Below are 24,999 nucleotides of genomic sequence, written 5' to 3' on the forward strand. Positions count from 1 at the left end.
GAGGCGCTACCAGGAGACAGGCCAGTACATCAGGAGACGTGGAGGAGGCCGTAGGAGGGCAACAACCCAGCAGCAGGACCGCTACCTCCGCCTTTGTGCAAGGAGGAGCAGGAGGAGCACTGCCAGAGGTCACTGCTCAAAGGGTCAGAAACAGACTCCATGAGGGTGGTATGATGGCCCGACGTCCACAGGTGGGGGTTGTGCTTACAGCCCAACACTGTGCAGGACGTTTGGCATTTGCCAGAGAACACCAAGATTGTCAAATTCGCCACTGGCGCCCTGTGCTCTTCACAGATGAAAGCAGGTCACACTGAGCACATGTGACAGACGTGACAGTCTGGAGACAGCGTGGAGAACGTTCTGCTGCCTGCAACATCCTCCAGCATGACCGGTTTGGCGGTGGGTCAGTCATGGTGTGGGGTGGCATTTCTTTGGGGGGCCGCACAGCACTCCATGTGCTCGGCAGAGGTAGCCTGACTGCCATTAGGTACCGAGATGAGATCCTCAGACCCCTTGTGAGACCATATGCTGGTGCGGTTGGCCCTGGGTTCCTCCTAATGCAAGACAGTGCTAGACCTCATGTGGCTGGAGTGTGTCAGCAGTTCCTGCAAGAGGAAGGCATTGATGCAATGGACTGGCCCGCCCGTTCCCCAGACCTGAATCCGATTGAGCACATCTGGGACTTCACGTCTCGCTCCATCCACCAATGCCACGTTGCACCACAAACTGTCCAGGAGTTGACGGATGCTTTAGTCCAGGTCTGGGAGGAGATCCCTCAGGAGACCATCCGCCACCTCATCAGGAGCATGCCCAGGCGTTGTAGGGAGGTCATACAGGCACGTGGAGGCCACACACACTACTGAGCCTAATTTTGACTTGTTTTAAGAACATTACATCAAAGTTGGATCAGCCTGTAGTGTGGTTTTCCACTTTAATTTTGAGTGTGACTCCAAATCCAGACCTCCATGGGTTGATAAATTTGATTTCCATTGACAATGTGTGATTTTGTTGTCAGCACATTCAACTATGTAAAGAAAAAAGTATTTAATAAGAATATTTCATTCATTCAGATCTAGGATGTGTTATTTTAGTGTTCCCTTTATTTTTTTGAGCAGTGTATATCTGTTCCGTTTATTATAAGTACGCTTCGGAGTCTTCAGTAGAAGAACCCAGCATCTTAGGATGCAACATAGAAATCACCTGACCATAAATATTAGACACGGTAAAAACATTTGTTTGGAGAATATATCATTTTATTTGACATTCTGGGAGAAGGTAACTCCCCTCCCCTTGCAGATTACAGATCCATAAATGTAATAAAATCCAACAATAAAATAATAACAAACTCATTTGTTACATTACAGACTTATTCTAAAATGTATTAAGTAAGTACACACAATACCCCATAACGACAAAGCAAAAACAAGTTTTTAGAATTTTAGAAAATGTATAAAAATAAAAAACAGAAATACCTTATTCAGACCTTTTGCTGAGACTCGAAATTGAGCTCCGGTGCATCCTGTTTCCATTGATCACCCTTGAGATGTTTCTACAACTTGATTGGAGTCCACCTGTGGTAAATTCAATTGATTGGACATGATTTGGAAAGGCACACACCTGTCAATATAAGGTTCCACAGTTGAAAGCGCTTGTCAGAGAAAAAAAAACAAGCCATGAGGTCGAAGGAATTGTCCGTAGAGCTCTGAGACAGGATTGTGTTGAGGCACAGATCTGGGGAAGGGTACCACCAACAACAATTCTGCAGCATTGAAGGTCCCCAAGAACACAGTGGCCTCCATCACTCTTAAATGGAAGAAGTTTGGAACCACCAAGACTCTTCCTAGAGCTGGCTGCCCGGCCAAACTGCGCAATCGGGGGAGAAGGGCCTTGGTCAGGGAGGTGACCATGAACGCCATGGTCACTCTGACAGGGTTCTAGAATTCCTCTGTGGAGATGGTAGAAGCTTCCAGAAGGACAATCATCTCTGCAGCACTCCACCAATCAGGCCTTTATGGAAGAGTCCAAGGCTTTTACTTGCAACATGTTGTTAAATGCACTAAAGAGGAACAATGGGCACATATTGAAGATGTGCATGTTCATCCCAGAATCTTTTCACATGTCTGTTTTCAAAGGATGGAGCTAAGAACATGAACAACTTCACAGTTAAGAACACTATAACAACTTGAGGGATTGCTATTTAAGTCAGAAAATTATACCCATATGATCGGTAAGATATATAAAGATATACAAAACCTTACAGAAAACAATATTAACTATTAGAACCAAGACTATTGGAACCAACCTTTTGTGGTATTGTTCCCATGTCCGTTGGGCTTGTGAGTACCTGTGCTTTGTGTATTGTGTACTTGTTACTACGGGTCTCGTCCCCGTGTATTGCTATTCAGGGTAATGTCCCGTGTATTTATTAGAGGTTTAACCTCACTGTTTTGCTTGGGTTACATCCCCGTGTCTTTGTATACGTGTTTGTTTTGGGCTTCGTTCCGATGCCTTTTCATGGCATGTTGTATTTTTGGGTGGAGTATTAAAAACCCCTTATTACGTATTCCTGCGGCTGTCTCCAATCATTTATACAACGTGACCGTGACTAACAAAATCAATGGGTCCCCCTGGAGCTCAGGTCCCCAGGGCACATACAATTAAAAACGTGTTAGCTGACATGGCTAGTTGTCCGTGACTGACCAAACAAGAGAAACTGCTGATACAACAAAATTTAGACCTTTTGCACCTTGTGTATTCTACTATTCTCGACTGAGTTCCTAAACAAATTAAAAGTTGGATATTTTTAGGTCTGGAGCTGGTCTGTAACTAAATTAATGTACAGAATTGATTATACAAGAGACAAAATTCACAAATTAAAACTAACAGTGACTCAACTGCCTTCTGCAGTGCCATAATGTCCAACAGTTAGAGAGTTAGAAAGTTGGCTGTCAGAAGTTTTTTCAGAAGTTTTACAGTATAAATATACTTTTAGGCCGTCTATATGCATATTTCAAGACATGGCATATGAGGGTGTGGTGAGGTACCAGAATGCAATAGAAAATAATCTTTATAATAAAGCAAGTCATGCATATCATCACATTTGAGTAGTGGCGTAGAGTAGAGGCACTTACAGAAGTTACACACATGGGAAGAAAATGTTGTGGCCTAGTGTCCGGGAAATGTTGGGCTTTTTATAAACGCATTTCATGCAATTCTACGTCATTTTAGAAGACTGGAGACTAGGGCATAATCGATTTTAATTCTGCGTTTCAAAAAACGGGTAATTAGGAGTTGGGAAAGTCTCCGACTTCAGTGTGTTCAAGACAACTGAGAAATCGGGGAAAAACAAGTTCCCGACTGGGAATATTAGTTTAACGGTCATCCAACTCAAAATTATAGTCCTAAAAATGCTTCCTAGTTCCACTGACTCACCCAATGAGTCTTGCTGGTGATGGCATATGAGCTCATGGAAAAGCCTTTCTGTCTCTTGCGCTCTCATTTTACTTTGTTGAACAATATTTGGAAGTTGATCTGATTGCTGATGGCAATGCTGGACGCCCGATGTCTATAGTGTTGCAGGGCAGTAAGCATGATGGGATGTTAATTGCTTAATTCACTCGGGAACCACACCTGTGTGGAAGCACCTGCATTCAATATATTTTGTATCCCTAATTTATTAAAGTGTTAAATCCATTTTTGGGGGGCAATTACCTGTTTGTAGCCTATCCAATTATATGCATATTTTTTCTCCTGTATCATTTTACAATTTATTCTAATTTTGTACCACTAGATGGCCAAGTAATCCCTGCTATGGAGTCAATGGTTGGAATTGCACACCTATTAGGCCTACATGTACCCTACACCTTATGACACGTCTACAACAGGTGAGGTCTAGAGCCAAACTAAATGTTGTCTTCTACTCTTCACACATGTATATTCATGCAAAAGTGTGTGTTTGTGTGTGTGAGAGAGAGAGAGATCATTAGAAAACGAAAAGATAATTACTTGTCACATTGGAAAGAACTAACCAAAAAAACAGAACTGAATTTGGCCCTAAACAGAGAGTAGTACACAGTGGCAGTATACCTGAACACTGTGACTGATCCAAAATTAAGGAATGCTCAGTTTCCACAAAATGAGGTGGAAACTGAGATGCACTTTCTAACCTCCTGCCAAATGTATAACTGATTTTTTTAAAAACGTATCCTTTATTTAACTAGGCATTTCAGTTAAGAACACATTTGTAATTACAATGACGGCCTACCAAAAGGCAGGGACGGGGGCTGGAATTAAAAATACAAATAAATTAAATAAAAATATAGGACAAAATACATATCACAACAAGAGAGACAACACTACATAAAGAGATACCTAAGACAACATAGCATGGCAGCAACACAACATGACAACATGGAAGCAACACAACATGGTAGCAGCACAAAACAGGGTGCAAACATTATTGGGCACAGACAACAGCACAAAGGGCAAGAAGGTAGAGACAACAGTACATCACGCAAAGCAGCCTCAACTGTCAGTACGAGTGTCCATGATTGAGTCTTTGAATGAAGAGATTGAGATAAAACGGTCCAGTTTGAGTGTGCGTTGCAGCTCGTTCCAGTCTCGAGCTGAAGCGAATTAAAAGACAAGCAAGCCAGGGATGTGTGCGCTTTGTGGACCTTTAACAGAATGTGGCTGGCAGACGGGTGTTTTATGTGGAGGATGAGGGATGCAGTAGATATCTCAGATAGGGGAGGGGGAGTGAGGCCTAAGAGGGTTTTATAAATAAGCATCAACCAGTGAGTCTTGCGACGGGTACACAGAGATGACCAGTTTACAGAGTATAGAGTGCAGTGATGTGTCCATATACAAAGGAACACCGTGGTCACTCTGCCAATTAGAGACACATATTTCCCTCAGATTACACTGACCCACAAAGAATTTGAAAACAAATCCAATTTTGATGAACTCCATTATCTATTAGGTTAAATACCACAGTGTGCCATCACAGCAGCAAGATTTGTGACCTGCTGCCACAAAAGGGCAACCAGTGAAGCAAAACATCCATTTAAAAAACAAACTATATTCATCTGTCTAATTATTTTCGCTTTTTTACTTTTCACATTGTTACAACACTGCGCATAGCCAGAAGTATAACATTTAAAATGTCTCTATTCTTTAAGAAACTTTTGAGAGTTTAATGTTTGCTGTTAATTTACGATTGTTTATTTCACTTTTGTTTATTTCTTTTCCACTTCCATTGGCAATCTAAACATGTTACCCCTGCCAATAAAGCCCTTTGAATTGCAAAGAGAGAGAGAGGGCGGAGCAGTGGAACAGGGGAGTGGGCAAATTTCTGTGCAGATTTAAGTAATCCCAAAATGTCGCGATAGGAAGCTTCTTATATACAGAGCTCACGTTCTAGGAAGTGGATAGCCTACTAATAACACGTTTTTTGTATAATTCCAAGGGATAGCAAGTAGAAAACAAGGTAACATTAAATGAGTGTAGGTGGACAAGGCTACTTCGGAGACCTTAACAGTTTCACTTCAAGCAAGACCTGGTGGGCCATCGATCACTTTTTTGAAATGATTTAGCCTATATTCTTGTTTAATTAACCTACATTGTAGGACTAGCACAACAATAGCCTAATAGTCGTATCTTCGTAATCTTTCTTCTGTTGGAGCTAAAGTAGGCCTACAAGTCTCATTTCGTAGTTTTAGCAATTGTGACAACTAGGTTACTTTTAACTTTGTAACAAACTGTTGCTTGTCAAATTTTGAAACAATAAATTGTAACAATGCAATAAATATCACAGCTCTTTGTTTTTACTCCACAATGTTTCACTCAAATTAGCTGGAAAGGTATACAAAAGAAGGACTTGGCTAATGGCAAGGAAAGAGGTCACAAAATATTGTACGCGACATAAAACGATTTTGAGTCGAAACTAGACATTCTACATTTAGCTCGAGGTTTGAGTCATCAACCACATCTGCCTGTCAAAAATCCTCTACAAAGCGTGTAAATTAGCAATCCCATTGGTTTTGCACAGCTACAGAACACCTATTGGATATGACAGTATTCTCACATCCGATTGGTCAATTGTGGAGATGATGTGCTTTAGTTGGCCTGAGGAGACGTCAATCAGATTATATATTTTCTCTCCTGATTGCGCGAGCGTCAGAATGCTAGTATTGTCTATGGGCGCGGCATCACATCACAAACTATCATATTAGTCCATTGTTTTTCGTTGTTGGTTAATGTTCATTTGCTGCTACATAGTCTCTGGTTCTCTATCTGCGTTCTTGTTCACAGGTTTGTAGCGGCGTGCAGCGAGTGAGGGTATTTGTGCTACTCGGAGTGACTGGTCAGACCAGGGGGAAAACGGGACCGGAGCTGTTCTGTTTTTTTTTCTTCTGACATTGTTCATAATTTTCATCATTCCTTTGAGGAATAAACTCAATTGAAAGACTTCAGAAGGGTACTTGTGCATTCATCAACACAGCATACAGGTGTTCCAACAATCCTCACCATGGAGGCCATTGCCAAATACGATTTCAAAGCCACTGCAGATGATGAGTTGAGTTTTAAACGTGGAGAAACGTTGAAGGTAAGCAGCCCATTGCTTCACTATTTATATTCTTAAATGTGTCAGATATTTTTCCTTTGTGGTTATGTCTAGTTATTACACTATTTACTGTTACCTTTTTTGTTGTAGGTCATTTTGTGTCTTAATTTTAGACACTCCTGTAACTGGTAACTGGTTTTAAGGACATTATCTAAAAACTTGTAACCATTAGTAAGTCCCTTAAATCACTTGAATTGGTCGATATTCAAAGTACTTTGTAAGAGATTTGACCTTGTCTTTTCAGAGGTCTATTTATTATGATAGGCCTACAGAAGGAGAGGGACTAGAACAGAATATAATATAAATAAAAACATGTTGCAGGGGTGTTGTCCTTTGGTTCCAACACATTTGAATGAGGGGCAGCTAATGTCTTTGTCAATGGCAAGTCATATGGTAATCGGTGTCATGTTTTCAAGGAAAAGTTCAGCGATTGTTTCCGTACAGATATGGACAAGGATAGCACTGGTAGTCTTTGGCAGGACACAATTCTGTCTTTCTCGCGTCCTATAACAAGCATCCTATATTGTACGCCACATTTTACATGCAGTCGTCATTTTGTGTGGAGAACCAGAATGAGCAACCCCAAAATTAGTCTTTGTAGCCTATATGACAATTTTTTTTAGTCAAAGAAATGCTACAAGAGGAGAAATAATAAGTAAGTAACCCTCCCCCCAGTTTGTTAAAAACTACACTTAATAAGCTCTTCCATTGAATCCTTTCATTATCCTCAGTAGTTCAGCAATATTGGACTTCTTCTGTGGTTAAGTAGACTGTGATAATGCTGAAACAGGAAGTCTCCAGTATCATCCTTGGCTTCTATACATTTTCCCTCACTCAGTCAGAAACGGAGAAGGAAGGAGAGCTAAAGAGAGAGGATGAGCTGGCAGTATGTTTACAACCACACCCCTTCCCTTGCTGGGATTATGACAGCTCCTTCATTTCAGTGTCAGAACAGTACTGTAACAGCTCTGCTTCAAGACATGTTATAAAAGCTCTATTATAGCTGAGCTTTTTGTGTCATAACTGCATGCTGACTGCCTGCACTGCAATCATAATACTGGTGTCAGTTCAGGTTAAAACCATATGCAAAAAAAATAGTAATAAAAACAATATGCAGTAAAGAGAAGATTGAGAGTGAAGTGTGTGTGTCCGAGGTAAACGTCTGGTTGTGTGCAGTCTTGTCTTCTTTCCAGTTCCCTCTTTCAGCTGGTGTTTTGAGAACAGTCTGGCCCTGTGCTCTGTTCTCCTCTACTCTGGCAATGTACCCCGGCAACGCCACGGTCAGAGGCAGAAACAGATCCGGCGAACCAGGACAGGAACACGCATTCATATCTCCTCAAGAGAAACATCAGTTGAAGATGTTCACACTAGAAACAGGAACAAATCTGATCATGAGGCCTTAAAAGGAATATGGCCGCGAGCTGTGAAAACGGTGAACAAAGTTATCAGTCAATTTGTTGCCTGAGTCAACCTCAGTTCATCATGCAGCGGCTTTCATACTTCAAAGAGAAGCAGTGTTCGTCACGCCGTTTCTGGCTGCATCTACCGACTCAACAAGTCTGTGATTGCCCAAGAGGAGCATCTGAAGGACAATTGGTGCGATTGCTGATCGGTGATAGGAGGCATGTGAGTGCAGGCTATATTGCATACAGTATACACTAGTCTAAGTAACTTTTACTATCCGTATAGTACATTCTGTCAGCCAAACCAATGTCCCTCCTGTATTAGCCAAGCTTTTAGCCGGCGTGACAATGACCATAGCATTTGGCAAGACGGCACAAACACATCTGGGAGCGGGCTATATTCTAAAAGCCAAATCAATAGATTTCTTTCTTGTGTTACCTGATTTGTTCACAGAAATGAAGCTCAATGGAGAGTGAACATTCTTTATCTCAGCACTGTAGAAGTTGATGGGGAGTATGCCAGGCAGCTTGCTCCATCCCCTGGGCTTTAGGCTTCGCTCGCTCGGCGGGCGCCACATAAATATTAATCGTCCAAGAGTGTGGTGTGGTGTGTGGCAACAACTTGCCGGTAAAAATGCTACTACACCCGAGGCTCTTCTCTTTTTATTTTCTCTCTCCCTGCTCGGTTCTTCCTGCGTAGCGAAGCATGCATGCACAAACTCCGCCCGGAGTTGCGAAAGGGTTCTGTCAAGTTCCGTTTTTGCAACTTCCCGGGAACGCTCTGCTGACGCAGTCTTGGCTTTTCTGAGTTCATAGAGGGAGAATCTGGAGGGGATTCAGGAACGTCGGCAGTGATCTTATGCCTCCTTTCCGAATTAAATTCTGTCCGTGGCGGGAGGATGGCTGGAGAACGGGGCTCTTTGACACAATTCTCGGGACCCATAGGTGTCCTCTTCTTAACCACACACTTCAAAGCTTCTGGCCTGGCACTGTGTCAATACCCCAGTTCTGTTCCAGCATGTACACAAGTGTTACATGATGTTCAGTCAAGTGGCTGTTTTGAAATAGGTGTACTCTCTTGATGAATTGAGCTCTTATGGAAAAGCCTACTGTCTTGGTAAATTGCTGAGAATTAGAATACAGCCAATGCGTGACGTGCCATGTCCATGATCGATTTAGCTCGGTTCTTGAGATCCCCTTACAATACAGGGGACATTAATTTCTCATGGATATTTTTAGAGATCTGTGAAGATGAGAGATTATTTCCTCCTAATATGTAGGGTAACTCCCCCATCCCCCCACTGTACAAAGGGTGGAGGAGTTTATTCTCTGCAATTGAGTTGTCAGGAAGAGAATGTCAGAAATAAATAACGCTTACTGCCAGAAGTCTTGTCTTGAGTAACACAAACATCTCGGTTTTTCTCATGCATTTAGAAGGGCACAAGAGGAGACCTCAGTTTTTATTTACAGAGTTTTTTTGATACAGGACAGACATTCAATGGCTCTGGGGCATGCAACGTCTCTCTGTTTCTCTCTCTCCCTTTATTTTTTCTGTCAACTGAGGCCGCAGCACAAAAGCCGGGCAGCATCAGGTCTAAATTTAGCCTGCAAGCAAGGAGTGGAAAGAAGAACCATCTGAGACAGGAACCTGGTCACGGTCTGTGTGTGTGACAGAGAAGTCCAAAGAGAATGGAGCATCACATCTGGTCAAACAAAGGAGGAGGAGGAACCACAAACAGCTTTGGTCTCAAGTCACCTGATTGTGTCTGGCTAAATAGTTTTTAGGGAATTAGCAGCACCATAGCCTGGTCCCAGATTCGTTTTTGCTGCTTAGCCAAATCCTATGGCCATTGTCAGTGCCATTTGGCTAAGGCTATACAGCACAGATCTCAGACCTGCCTGGTCTCACTTTGGGTCTTTGGCTTTTTGGTGCGAACCCAGGGACGTCAGCAGTCTGTTTTCTGAACTGGCAGTCAGGCACAGAAGGATAAAGAGAGGGAGAGAAAGAAAAAAGCACTCCACACCACTCTCCCATAATGCCAAAGGCAGCGGGAGCTAAAACGGGATGTACTGTCAATGTACAGTAAAGTACAGGCAGCGTCTGTCAACACGAGCTAGTGAACTGAACTCATTCCCATGGCGGATGTTAACCTGGCTAGGTTTCTTAGGACCTTATACACCAGAAGCTGCGTCCTATGGGTCACTTATGTCGTGCATAGTAGGTTCTTCTGCCATTTGACCATAGCATTTCTATGTGTATACTTATGAGTGTTTATGGGTGCGTGTGCACCTGCGTGTGGGTGACACTGACTCCTTTGACAGGGCGAATGTACAATATATCAACGCTCCCATTACAAGGTGGAATCACCACTCTATCCAGATGAGTGTCAAGACAAGGGCGATGCAAGGAAAGACAATAATAGACACACATTGACTGTCCCCATTGAGAGAAGAACAGAACAATCATTAATCCATCTGCCCTTCTCTGTCACAGCTCTTGTCCTTATCTTTGTCCTCCAGAAGGAGGAAATGAAGGTGAGCGATGCGGCTGGCTGCACTCCTCCGTCTTTCCATTTCTCTCCTCTGCTCCCTTCATCCCTCGTTCTCTTCATCCTGCAGACTGAAGCACTGTTGATAGAGAGAACGAGGCCCTGTTTATTTATTTCCCCTGGCAGAAAGAGAGTGAGTGAAAGACCTAAACAAACTAGCAGGTCCCATGTCAGAGCATGTGACCTGCTAGAGGTGCTAAAGAAGACCAAGGGAGAACAGGCCTAAAGTAAACCCACATTCCTGTGCCAGGCGCTCTCTCGTCACCTCCCATCACTGTGTGTACGGAGTTACAGTATATAAAGTGTTCAATTACAGTGCAGAAAAACAAAGCATGACGAAGAGAGGGTGGGATGGCAGACGGAGAGGTAGACTAGTGTTGAGGAACCTTCTTGATGAGATTAGTGGCTCCGAATCCCAAGACATATCGTGTTGCCTTACTACACGATGGACACAACTTTAAAAACCAAAAAAACATACCTAAATTGATAGAACAAGGGTATTTTTAAGCATAAAGCCATCATGTATCAGGTTAGGTTTGTGAACTAATGTCCGGGTGTTGACAAATCGTGCACTCCCCCTAGGTTAAGTTAGGATGTTCCAACAAATCGTGCACTCCCCTCTACAATGGCAGGGTGTTAAAAAGATTTTTGGACCCTCGTCCTCCTGCGGCTACTGCAGCATAGATGATGCTTATTACCCTTGGAAGTGAATCTGACCTAATTGCAGTATGAGATCGTTTGACTGGAGGGTTGGCAGTGCACACATGCACAGAGAGAGATATACGTTTACTGCTACTGTCTGACCCATTCGTAATGCCAAAGGCTGCTCTTATTACCCCTGTGTTCAGGGACCTTCGCTTTGAAGCCATCCTGGAGCCTTGCTTCCTTGTTTTCCTGCTTGTCCTCCTGTGTGGTTTGGGATGGGTAGATGCCGGGTTCGCTCCATTTCTGTTGGGAATGTCCTGAGATTTGACAACATCAAAGGAACGAGGGATTTTAACATTTCAGGAGAAAATAGTGACTATCTTTTCAGGTGTGCTCAGAAATTTCCAGACCTCACAACTTGCCAGAGTTTAATTTTGCATGGGTTGACTTCATCCAGTCTTAATTCTCTCCAGGGCTACAGTAGTTGAGGCTCACCACAACACACTCCCTACTGCTCTTTAGCTAGGAGTGCGATCATGGGCCCGACAGTGTGAAAAGCAAGACATGTTTTCCTGTCACAGCTAATGCTTCTCTTGACTCTCAGCCTCACAAAACGCATGCAAGCAGATGCATACATACACACACACACACACACACACACACAACTGTGTCAAGCCCACCCTAGAAAACACACGCATGCACACACACACACTAAACTAATCCGCAGTGGGACTAGTGTGGGCTCTTCAACATGATGTTTTTCCTCAAAGTGTGCAATCCCCAACACCGCTCTGTCTAATACCTTGGAAACAACCCTCTCCTCTCCCACACCTCTCTCTCACCACACACAGCCTCTCACCCTCTCTACAGTGCTCTTTCAAAGATCTATCTCTAAGCCCAGTCAAATGTTTTAACCATTGATTAAACCTAAACCGGCCTTCTCCCATGTGGACCAACCATACAGTACAATATCATGGCCTGTTAGCTCTATACGGATGGCTTTCTAACTAGAAGCTTTGTTTTCCCTCCCTCCCCTGAGCTTTTAAATGTATTTTTTTTTATCACAACACCCTGAAATGGCTCCCTATTCCCTATAAGGTACACTACTTTTGACCAGTCTTATGGGCCCAATCAAAAGTTGTGCACTATATATGAAAATAGGGTTCCATTGTGGATGCACAGGTTGCCTTCTCACACCTCATTTGTCTTTACTGTGATGTCAATAGAGCCACTTCCTGATATTGATCGTTCTCACTCTATTTGTATACTTCAGGGGACTGGAGGGAACAGGCTAAATGCTCACTGCAAGATTATTTACTGGTTTGCTTCCATTCCAGGAAAGTGTAATTGTTTCAGGGACCGTGTGTGTGTGAGAGAAATGAAGCAATTTCTTCTTTCCCGTCCTGTAATTTAGCCGTCGTGATGGAACACAATCCCATCAACATAATGTGCATGAAAACACCCATAACTTTTGCTTATGTGGTTCCCAAAGTGCCATTTTTTAAAATGTTATTTACATATATACACTGCTCAAAAAAATAAAGGGAACACTAAAATAACACATCCTAGATCTGAAAGAATGAAATATTCTTATTAAATACTTTTTTCTTTACATAGCTGAATGTGCTGACAACAAAATCACATAAAAATGATCAATGGAAATCAAATTTATCAACCCATGGAGGTCTGGATTTGGAGTCACACTCAAAATTAAAGTGGAAAACCACACTACAGGCTGATCTAACTTTGGCCTGAGATATAAACATTGAGGTGTTATTTTACCTGAAATGCACAAGGTCCTTTACTCCGACAATTAATCCACACACAAAACAGTCAACTGAATCGTTTCTAGTCATCTCTCCTCCTTCCAGGCGTTTTCTTCTTTGGACATTATATGGCGATTGGCAACTAACTTTCATAATAAGGTGTATTACCGACCTCCGTTCATCTTTCAATCACCCACGTGGGTATAACCAATGAGGCGATGGCACGTGGGTATATGCTTCTATAAACCAATGAGGAGATGAATGCACCGCATTCAACATCACAAATAGAACTGACTTCTATTTTAGCACTTGGCAACGCAGATGCTCGTTGGCGCACGCGGGCAGTGTGGGTGCAATGATTGATTAACATGTATGTGTACATTTTATTTCAGATTCAGATTATTAAGAAGCAGCCTACCTGTTGGCTCTCGGGGGTTGTTGCTTGTCCTTCTCATTTAACTTTTAGTTCTGTCATTTTAATTCCATCTTCCATTGATTAGCCTAGATATCTGCCACACGGAGCCTCTATCTATGACTGTAGCCTAGTGCCGGTTTGATGACTTCAGAACAGTACTTCCACTGGTAGTGACAGAGTGAAGGAAATACGATGGTTACATGTCAAACTGCTATGGAATGAAGGTCCAGCTTCAGTACTCCTCCACTTTGAACCACAACCATAGGATGGGTATGTTACGGGCATATTGTTGTTCTGCTGTTCTCATTTCGTACGTATTTGCTCGTACGTATTTGTTGTACGAGAAATATAAGGAAAGGTATTACTGCCACCAGTACAGGCATTGTGAAAAACAAGGCTCGTTGTCAAGGAATTGAGTGGTATCCGTTGACAGTTTTTGATGTGCGCAACTGATGTAGTGATGTCCCATTCCCTAGGCCTAATTTAGCTCTCCCTACCTACCTACTCTCTGGTTTAACCTAGTCCTTGAGTACCACTCCTCCACCAAGCGACCCTCTAAAATGAGGGGGAGGTATTTGGAATAAGCCTTCCTCTCTGGTTTAACCTAGTCCTTGAGTACCAACATACAGAACAGGACTCTCAACCGTAGTCTTTTTTTAGAAGAATATTATAATTTTTTTAAACTTTTATTTAACTAGGCAAGTCAGTTAAGAACAAATTCTTATTTTCAATGACGGCCTAGTGGGTTAACTGCCTGTTCAGGGGCAGAATGACAGATTTGTACCTCGTCAGCTCGGGGGTTTGAACTTGCAACCTTCCGGTTACTAGTCCTAGCCCTAACCACTAGGCTACCCTGCCATCCTTGAGTACCAACATACAGTACAGGACTCTCAACCCTAGTCCTGGAGTACCAACATACAGTACAGGACTCTCAACCCTAGTCCTTGAGTGCCAACATACAGTACAGGACTCTCAACCCTAGTCCTTGAGTGCCAACATACAGTACAGGACTCTCAACCCTAGTCCTTGAGTGCCATGTTTTTGATTGAACTGACCTGGAAGACCAGCTATGTTAAATTCAATCACTGAACTGATCAATTAGCTCAGTTGGTTAGGTTTGTTGCCTAGTTGGGACAAAAATATGATGGACTATGTAGACCCTCTGTTGCCTCAAGCTGACTCATCCCCAGCTGGTCTCATCACCGTGGGTGAGTCAGTTGGCATTAGAGTGCTAACATGCTAGGCAGGCACCCCGACATACAGGACTCGTTTTCTGCTGGTCTTCCTGATCAGACTGACTCATTCCTCTAAGTTACCCCTGCGCTCCTTCACACTAAACAACAGCAGCATACAGTGTTTTCCACAAGCACATGGAGTAGCCAGCCAAATCGAAAAAGTAGCCAGCCAGGGTCGGGTACATTCTAATACTGGATAGTTTCTGGCTGAAAATACAATCGGGATATAACACTGATCAAATATTTTCACACTTTTACATTGTTAGTTTCATCAGCTGTTGTGCAATATGATATAAAACATAGGAACAACTTAATTTTGACTGCACTGGGCCTTTAATGCATCCTGTGAGAGTCTGACTTCCACATGCTTCAGGTATGATTGAAGAATGAAGCAGGTGTTAAACATGGGCTTTGCCACACAGGAAGCAGCATTGTCAAAATGTTCATTAAATCAGTAGACTGACAGTATATCCATCTTTTGAAAAACAAGTATAATTGGCTCTTAAAACAATTCAAAGCCTACCAGTATGCAAATTAGAGAGCCAAATGAACTGTTCTCTTAATGATGCGACTCGGTAGACTACTGACGAGTCACTCACTTTAACTCACTATAACATCATTGTCTGGCGAGTACTAACGGACTTCATATCGAAAATACAAACAAGATCTTTACTTGTCCCGATGCGACACCATGGACATATACAGTAACTACGTTGTATGATTTTATGAATGGCAAGGATATGAGATTGACTTAACTACAGTAAGTTCCACACCTTTTATAAACAAGTCGAGCTTACTGTTCGTCAATAAAAGCACAGTAAAGAGCCTATGCGCCACCACTCCGTGCTGTTTATGAAACACTCCAGGGTCCAATGTTAGCTTTTTTCTCACTGGTAAAAATCATCCAGTTAACATTGGAACCTGGCAGAAATCTACTGGCCCGTGTAGTTCTTAAAGGGATAATTCAGTATTTTGCAATGAATGTTTGAAGGAAGTTGCTAACTAGCATTAGCGCAATTGCTAACTAGCATTAACACAATGGCTGGAAGTCTATGGTAACTGCTAGCATGCTAGTAGGTACCTAGCATTAGCTTGCGAAAACTAACTCTGACTTCCTTCATTGCCAAAACCCAGAATTATCCCTTTAAATGCACTGGGGTCATGCAGGGCCTATAGGTTGGCATGCTTTCTCTCTATATTCAGCTATTAAGAGGCTACATTTGGTTATTATATGTATTAAAAAGCTGTGTAATATAATTTGGCAATGTAAGTCATTACGCTGTTCTTTAGAATTGTATTAATTGCATACATTTTTGTTTCTAAAGTAGTATGTCATTTTGAGAAGATTTGAAAATAGGACACTGTCTCTTTAGGAGTCCAAAGGACATATCGACATGGCTACAGTAGGCTAGCCAATACTAATTCTGTGTCTTTTGTAGCTTTCTATCAACAGTAGCCTGCATATTGCTAGTATGTTTACTTTTTGTAATTCACTTTCACTAAAAGAAGACCATAGGCTAAGTGGATTTCAACTCATCGTTAGCACTTTATATAGGACGTGCAAATTCATGCTCCATCCCTCCGTGTAAAGAAATTTGATTGCAACCACAGAACACACAACACACGCACACCCAAGTACCGAGAGACGGGACAGACAGCAGACTGTCAAACCAGCGGTGTTCTCTGTCATCACTCACTTTGTAAAGCATAACCTCTTTCAATAGTTCTCCTCAAAATAGGATCAGTTGCAGTTGCCTCTGTAGCATCTGCTCGTCTGTCACCTGGGGTGAGTCAGTTAGCATTACCACGCTAACTTGTTTATGCTAGTGCTAACGTGCCCAGGCCCGGCTGCCTGCTGTGTCTCCTGTGAGGCGAGAGACACAGTTCGCATTAGAGATACACCAGGGACACTCATCTTCTCTTCATCTTCCCAGCCAGAGTACCAGAGTGACTCATTCCTCCCCTAAGTAACTCCTGCGCTCCTTCACAAGTGGTAGATGTCATACCACTCACTACACCTGTCAGTGGAGCAGGGTAGAGGGGTTAGCTTGTGTTTGTGTGTGTGTATGCTTTCTTCTCCTGCATTAAAAGCTCATGTCGATTCTGCTTTCGCTCTCAATTCAATTTAAGGCATGGGAAACATATGTTTACATTGCCAAAGCAAGTGAAATAGATAATAAACAAAAGGTATCTCTCTTGCTCTCTCTGTCTCTGTGATGACCCTGAAACTCTACTGTTGTTGACAGTTTGTAAACATCGATAGAAAGCCCTCCCAGGGGGAGAGAGTGTCTGCGAGGGGCCATCTGGGCAGACTAGATCCTCAGAGGCCTGTCCCCTACACTGAACCTCTCTCTAGTCTGAGTGGGCTATGTTGTGACTGTCTGTCTAAACCTAATAGGCCTGCTCTTTCACACTGTCGCTCTTTCTCTCTCTGTCTCTCTCTCTGTCTCTCTCTCTCTTTGTAATCCAGACAGCCCCAATCTGGGATCTCGTTAAAAGTGTCCCAGTGCTGTAGCTGGATTAGCGGTTTAGCTGTCGCTCCTCGCCCTTTATCCCCTCCTCCGACACAAGATAAATAGACCTCCTCATGGATTAGCCCCAAAACAGAGTCTGGGACCGGGGCCAACCGGGCAGAACCAGGACAGGGGGTAGAGAGGGACACAACATCACACAGCTCTCCAGGAAAGCAAGGCTCCAGCTGCTACAGGCTAGGCTCTTGGAACTATCCAAAATCCCAGAAAACTAGAAGGTTGCGTAATGAACCTCAATTACCACTGATTTTATCCAAGTGAAGGCTTGGATGTGTGGCAACTGGCAATATAAGATTCATTCCAACTAGAGGATTGTGTGATGTTGTGCTACTATACTATGCATCAATGTTTTAGTGTTGCTATTTACATAAAGCAGTAGTTTGGATGATGTTGTAGACACGCTAGGTACCATGTTACTATGCAAAGTATGCATCGATGCTTAATGTTGCTATTTTCATAAAGTAGTGGGTTGGAAAATGTTAGACATGCCATAGTTGTTTGTTTTCAGAGATCTAAACGGATGCAAATCACTGTGCTGTACATGGAAATGCACCTCGTTGTTCACTGTACCAATTCCCACAGTATGCTTCTATAAATCGCTGCTTAAAGCACTATTTGTACGTTTTTGTGGAGACAAAGCAGATTCTTGTGAGTTTATGTAGAGCCTCTTCGTGGAAATAAATATACTGACCAAAAATGTAAATGCAACATGTAAAGTGTCGACCCCATGTTTCATGAGCTAAAATAAAAGATCCCAGATATGTTCCATATGCACAAAAATATTATTTCTCTAAAATGCAGAAATGTGTTTACGTCCTTGTTAGTGAGCATTTCTCCTATGCCAAGAGAATCAATCCATCTGACAGGTGTGGCATATCAATAAGCTGATTAAATAGCATGATGGGTCACCTTAAAAGGCCACTCTAACATGTGCAGTATTGTCACCTGACACAATGCCAAGTTGTCTCAAGTTTTGAGAGAGCGTGCAAGTGGCATGCTGACTGCAGGAATGTCCACCAGAGCTGTTGCCACAGAATTGAAAGTTAATTGCTCTACCATAAGCCGCCTCTGTTGTTTTAGAGAATTTGGCACTACGTCCAACTGGCCTCAACTGCAAACCACGTGTAGTTACGCCAGCCCAGGACCTCCACATCTCGTCTGAGACCAGCCACCCAGACAGCTGATAAAACTGGGGGTTTGCACAACCAAAGAATTTCTGCACAAACTGGCAGAAACCTTCTCACGGAAGCTCATCTGCGTGTGTCCTCCTCACCAGGGTCTTGATCTGACTGCATTTCGCCATAGTAACAGACTTCAATAGGCAAATGTTCACCTTCGACGGCCACTGGCACGCTGGAGAAGTGTGCTCTTCACGGATTAATCTTGGTTTCAGCTGCAGGTGGTGTCGTGTGAGCGAGTGGTTTGCGGATGTCAACGTTGTGAACCGAGTGCCCCATGGTGGCAGTAGGGTTGTGATATGGGCAGGCAGAAGCTACGGACAACAAACACAATTGCATTTTATCAATGGCAATTTGAATGCATAGAGATACCGTGATGAGATCCTGAGGCTCATTGTCGTGCCGTTCATCCGCCGCCATCACCTCATGTTTCAGCATTATAATGCACAGCCCCATGTCGCAAGGATCTGTACACAATTCCTGGAAGCGAATATCCCAGTTCTTCCATAGCTTACATACTCACCAGACATGTCACCCGTTGAGCATGTTTGGGATGCTCTGGATCGACGTGTACGATAGCAGGTTCCAGTTCCTGCCAATATCCAGCAACTTTACAAGACATTGAAGGGGACTAGGACACCATTCCACAGGCCACAATCGACAGCCTGGACAACTCTATGCGAAGAAGATGTCGTGCTGCATGAGGCAAATGGTGGTCACCAGATACTGGCTTTCGGATCCACGCCCCTACCTTCTTTTTTTTTTTTTAAGGTATCTATCTGTGACCAACCGATGCATATCTGTATTCCCAGTCATGTGAAATCCATAGATTAGGGCCTAATGAATTTATTTAAATTGACTGATTCCCTCATGAGCTGTAACTCAGTAAAATCTTTGCGATTGTTGCGTTTTATATTTTTGTTCAGTGTAGATATACATTTTTATTTTGCACAATCCCCCCTGCAGTTGATCCATTTTCTTGTCTGCTCTGATTCCCAATGTGCGCACACACACTCTGATTCCCATCACATAATTCATTAAGTTTTCTGTCAGGTATCGCCCGTCTGTTTCTCCACGCGCCTCCACAGACACCTTGGCTGTTTATCTCTGGGAGAAAGATAAGCTTGCCTCCTGTGTGTAAGTGTGTGTGTTTCTCTGTATTTCTCTCTCTCTTGCTCTGAATTTCTGTGTCTCTGTCTCGCTCTCTCTTTCATTATGCTCAATTTGTCTCTCCTTCCTTCTCGTCTACCATCTCATGTATATTCATGACGCACCAGAAAACAGTATTCACCCTGAATGCCTTGTTCCCTGGCTGGTTGTGGATACAGAACAGGCTCACACACATGCATACACATAAAAACACAAATACATACACACACATTCCCCCCACTCAAACACCACACAGAAGTCTCTTGTCGGAGGAGAGGAACCCCCTGTGGATATGTTTTACATTTAAGAGCATGGTGTCTGCTGAGTTGTTGCCCCGATTTTGAATTCACATCCCTGGTTATAATCCTGTAGTTTGATTCCTTCCCAATCCTCTCTGGACTACACTGCAGTGGCAAATACCCCTCTCTTCCACCTCCCTCTCCCCCTCTTTCACCTCTCTTCCATCCTTCTCTTCATTTTACTCCTCGTCCATCATGCTCTTTTTCTGAGACCTTATTTTATTTAAGTATGAGAGAACATGGTGCAGTAGCGTTGGCGTCCTATATTTAGATGTGGATAGGCATGCAAGGTGTGTGTGTGTGAGAGAGACAATGCAAAGCCATGCGTGGGCATGCCTGTGGATGTGTTCTTGTGTGTTAGTTAGTATGCGTCCATGCATGTGGTTTTGCCACCCACCGCTATTGACAGGCGTGTTCCACTCCCATGGGGAAGCGTGTTAACCGGGACCTTCCTCCCAGGTCACTATCTCATGTCACGTACAGCCCTGTCTGGTGTCCGTTCCTCCTGAAAAACCACAGTGGTTCTTCGCACACAAACTGTAACACTTGGTTCCTCGGGGCACAGCGGCTGCAGCAGTAATGGGGCCATCACCAGACTTATCACGTCTGGTTTAGGAGATGGCAGGATGAGGATTTGGGATGATCAGGAGGGTGTGTGTGGCAGCTGTGAATGAGATTACTCCGGGATCTTGTAAATGTAACCGCATCAACGCCCTTAGAGGTTTACAACAAGGCAACGAGATCTGTCCAGGGGACTGTGCCTCAGCCACGACTGGTTCTGCCTGCTGAATGGGAAGCAGGCGCTTATAGCTTCACCCTCCGTTAGCACGGTGGTTGCTGATGACAGCCTATACTTATCATAGTGTCATTGTGCTTCGGTATAGAAAATACAGAGAATTGGAGACAGAGAGATTGCGATGAAGCAGGACACAGAGAGGTATCAAGAAAATTGAGACGGCTAGAGAGAAAAAATGCATCACTGTGTGCGACAGGAAGAAAGAGCTAGGAGAGACAGATGTGTGTGCATGTCATTGCCCCAGCCAGTCAGCCAAATGTGACAGCTAGGCTACCTCTGTTTCTGTCCCTAGGCCTGATTCGATCAAACTAGCAGATGGTATTATAGCACTGAGTGGTGTGGTCTCATTTCATGAAGTCGACAGACAGTTTTTTGTTTTTCCAGCTTTAAAACCCATTACCGGTCTCTGTTATGGGAAGTCCAAACTGAATTAGACAGCCACTGATGAAACGATGTACTGTACAACAAATCTACTTGCAAATGGTAGCCAGAAAAAAGACATTGACTGAAACGGTCTTCATTGGCGTGTCGGATGGGTTTTTCTAGTCTGTTTTGTTTCTCATTCTTTGAAGTGCGCTTGTCTTTATTTGGCTTTAACAAATCCCTGGCTAAAATTCACTTTGCTATTGTGCCAATTGCCTTTTTCAGAACATCTCAAAGTCTTTATAGGAATTCAAAACAATGGGATAACAAAGTTATATCCTTCCAAACCATGGATTAGACGTGTTTTAAGAGAAACTCTCTCTCTTACGTCTTACTCTTGTGATTGTGTTGGAAGGGTTCATGTGAAGGGGGTGCCTCTTACTAGTCAGAAAGCATGGTGGAGAGTGTCCACATTGCTTCCAGTATAGAGTCCAGTACCCTTCTGTTGTTCCACCTGTTATGACCCCCATACCACACACACTCACATACAGGACGCAGCCTCTACTTCTGTGTACTTCTTCTCCCTCTACGTTCTCTCTCTCTCCGTCAGAGCACTAGCTCCTTGTTTCCTAGCATTGGTGTAATTAGTTTTATCAGCAGCCGGAGCTCCTGCCTCGCTCATGGGAGGGAGAGGACTGTCATTATATCCCTCATTTCCTTCCCTCCAGTGCACACGCACACACACACAGACACACACACTGTTGCACATTTCCACACGGACATGGGATTGCGCAGGCACACACACATGGATGTACTCACCCACCCACACACACACACACACACACTGGCACAGAGACATTAGCTCATCCTCTCCCTCAGAGATTCATGTATGAGCAGTATTCAGTCATACTAGAGGCCCTACATGTGTCTGTCAGGACTGGATTGGCTCTGACTCTTCACAAGGTTACAGCACCGCTCCTCTCTTCATCACTAGCAGTAGCTATCACTTTAGAATCCTGCTCAGGCCAACACAGCCCCCAGGGTACAGACTGGGTGAGTCACCAGTACTGAGCAGCTGGGCGTGTGTGCCTGGTGGGGGTGGGGGGGTGTAACTGTGTGTCACAGTGTCTTTCTCTCTCCCCTCCCCTCTCGCTCTCTCTGTGTATGTTTATCTCCTGCATTCTCAACCTGTGTGAGTATTTATTACCGTGTTTTGGAGTGTGAGGTCATGCAGAGTTTAGAGGGACAGCCGGCCAGTGTTAGAGAGAGGCATGGGCCAAACACACACTGCACTGCGCTGGTCGTGCTATGGGAGGTGCTGACTGTGTGTGATTGGCAGATTGGGAAGCAGTCAGAGGCCAGCAGTAGACCCACCCCAGCATCCCTCAGAACAAAGAAGGGTATCCACCCCCTCATCTGTCACTTTCTCTCTCTCTCTGTGTGTGTGTATGCTTGCTTATCAGTCTTAAACCCCTCATCTCTGCCAATGGGGGATTTGAATTCAATAGAACAGAAATTGGGGCAGATTTTGCATATATTCAGATTTCTCTCCACAGGAAAAGGAGGTCAGCTAGTACATCACTGGTTCCTTGTTATAGTTATTTTTGGAACAAATATCTATGGTAAACAGTGGGGCAATTCCACAGTAACAGAATGATGCTGAGACTCCCAATTTTTCACTTTAAAAGGATGACATTTAACAATTTCCACAGAACATTTTACAAAAAACAATATACTTAAAGAACAGTGCAGATTCAAAGTTTGGTGACAGAATGATGGCACAACCCGTAATTCTGTTACCAAGCTGTGCATCTGCACAGGCCATGTAAATGTGTTTTTGTAACATTTTCAGTAGAAATTGTTAGAAGTCGTCCTTGTGCGTGGAGTTGTATGGTTTAACTTTGTAATCATTGTTTTTAGTTTGACGTGCATTTTAAAGTGAAACATCTGACTCTCAGCCTCATTCTGTTATCGTCAAATTGCTCAGTAGTAGAGTTGGGGAAGATCATGGTACAACAGAAAGCATTTTAGGAATCACTAGCATGGTTAAAATTGGCCCGTATGTGACATCACAACTGCCTATACATTTTCTAACCCACTATTATTTACATTAGGAAGCCTAAAATATAACCCATGTCTTTTTGTTTCCTGCTTGGTGCACATTGTTTCCTGTCCTCTGTGTTTACAGTGGCAGTCCATTTCACTTGTGGCCTGGTAAGAGTGGCGCCATAGCCCCATGGCAGAGACAGCGAGAGAAAGCTAAGATTAATGGGTGTTTACTAAGACCAGCAAAGGCTAAGAGACTGAGCCTGGCCATTTCTCTCCACTAAGATGACTGGGTCATCCACCGTAGAGTGTGGAGACACTGGGAGACGATGCAGGCCCCACTCCCCAGTCACATCAGTGTTCTGTATGATGGTCTTGCTTGTGGGAGACAATGCAGTCCCATGCTGAAACTGAGTTGGTTTGACATCAGACATGGACAGGGTAATAGAGAGTGGAGGTGTAAGGCCTTATGTTTGAAATAATCTGTCTAGGTAGAAGTTGCCTTTTTATAGACCAACAAGCAATTTTTCACTCAAAACAAACTCATCCAGAAAGATCAATTCCACCAAGACTCATACTACTCCTTCTCACACCTAAAATCCAATTCATGTTCTATCAACCGGAATCCTCTTCCATCCAACCCTAAAAACCCATCTAACTCCACAGAGTGTTTTGGTCATTGTCTCTCAGAGACCTATCTGGCCTGGTTACAGAGTGTTTGGTCGTTGTCTCAGAGCTTTCTGGCCCGGTTACAGAGTGTTTGGTCGTTGTCTCTGAGAGCTATCTGGCCCGGTTACAGAGTGTTTGGTCGTTGTCTCTGAGAGCTATCTGGCCTGGTTACAGAGTGTTTGGTCGTTGTCTCTGAGAGCTCTCTGGCCCGGTTACAGAGTGTTTGGTCGTTGTCTCTGAGAGCTCTCTGGCCCGGTTACAGAGTGTTTGGTCGTTGTCTCAGAGCTCTCTGGCCCGGTTACAGAGTGTTTGGTCGTTGTCTCAGAGCTCTCTGGCCCGGTTAGAGTGTTTGTGTCAGCCATCGACGCTGATCGATCTGTGGCCGGAGTGGTTGTGACAGATGGTGTCTCTGTAGGGACAGGAGGGGGTGTGGTGGCAGTCTGGTCAGGTCCCACTGTCGAGCCTCCAGATGATCACGGTCATGTTGACTGACCCGGACTAGGACACCTGGGTGCAGGGATGGGGGCAGTCTGTCTAGAATGTCATTTCACCTGGCTAGGCTTGTGAATGGACTTATGGGAGGTTAGGGGGGAAATATGTACAGTATATGGCAGTTATGGGATGAATGGTGTATTCTAAGCAGTATTCTCCTACATTGCAATGTTCTGCTTTTTGTCTATGCGTCTGGGAGCATATGGGGGAAATGCACTGTGTACAAAACATTAGGAACACCTTCCCAATATTGAGTTGCACCCCCTTTTGCCCTCGGAACAGCTTCAATTTGTCGGGGCGTGGACTCTACAAGGTGTCGAAAGCGTTCCACAAGGATTCTGGCCCATGTAGACTCCAATGCTTCCTACAGTTGTGTCAAGTTGGCTGGATGTCCTTTGGGTGGTGGACCATTCTTGATACCCACGGGAAACTGTTGAGTGTGATAAACCCAGTAGCATTGCAGTTCTTGACACGCTCAATCCGGTGCGCCTGGCACCTACTACCATACCCTGTTCAATAGTACTTTTGTCTTACACAATTCATGTCTTAAGGCTTAAAAATCCTTCTTTAACCTGTCTCCTCCCCTTCATTTACACTGATTTTGAAATGGATTTAACAAGTGACATCAATCAGGGGTCATAGACTGACCAGGTGAATCTAGCTGAAAGCTATCATGGAAAGAGCAGTTCCTAATGTTTTGTTCACTCAGCGTATATACATGACAATACATGAATAGAGAGGATCTGCATGATATTTCCTTAAAAAATATTTGTTGTTAGCTCATCCAATGGTTTCCACACCATTATGTTGGCTTTCATGTACCTACTCTGTCAGTGGG

The 24,999-nt window shown here is 43.7% G+C and overlaps 1 protein-coding gene across 2 annotated transcripts in view; it reads left to right on the forward strand.

Annotated features, from left to right (window-relative positions):
• The first annotated feature begins 5,445 nt into the window (after positions 1-5,445).
• The window catches only part of LOC139424553 (growth factor receptor-bound protein 2-like), a 30,010-nt gene continuing 10,456 nt past the window's right edge, over positions 5,446-24,999 (forward strand). Inside the window, exons 1-2 of one of the 2 annotated variants that reach the window (XM_071176511.1) lie at positions 5,446-5,488; positions 6,313-6,607. In XM_071176511.1, the coding sequence (XP_071032612.1) occupies positions 6,530-6,607 (78 nt within the window). In that variant the 5' untranslated portion in view covers positions 5,446-5,488; positions 6,313-6,529. Of the gene's footprint in view, positions 5,489-6,179; positions 6,608-24,999 lie in introns of those variants that run through there. The other variant, XM_071176510.1, reaches the window with a different exon arrangement.

The sequence above is a fragment of the Oncorhynchus clarkii genome, chromosome 13 (genome assembly GCF_045791955.1).
Source record: "Oncorhynchus clarkii lewisi isolate Uvic-CL-2024 chromosome 13, UVic_Ocla_1.0, whole genome shotgun sequence".
NCBI lineage: Eukaryota > Metazoa > Chordata > Actinopteri > Salmoniformes > Salmonidae > Oncorhynchus > Oncorhynchus clarkii.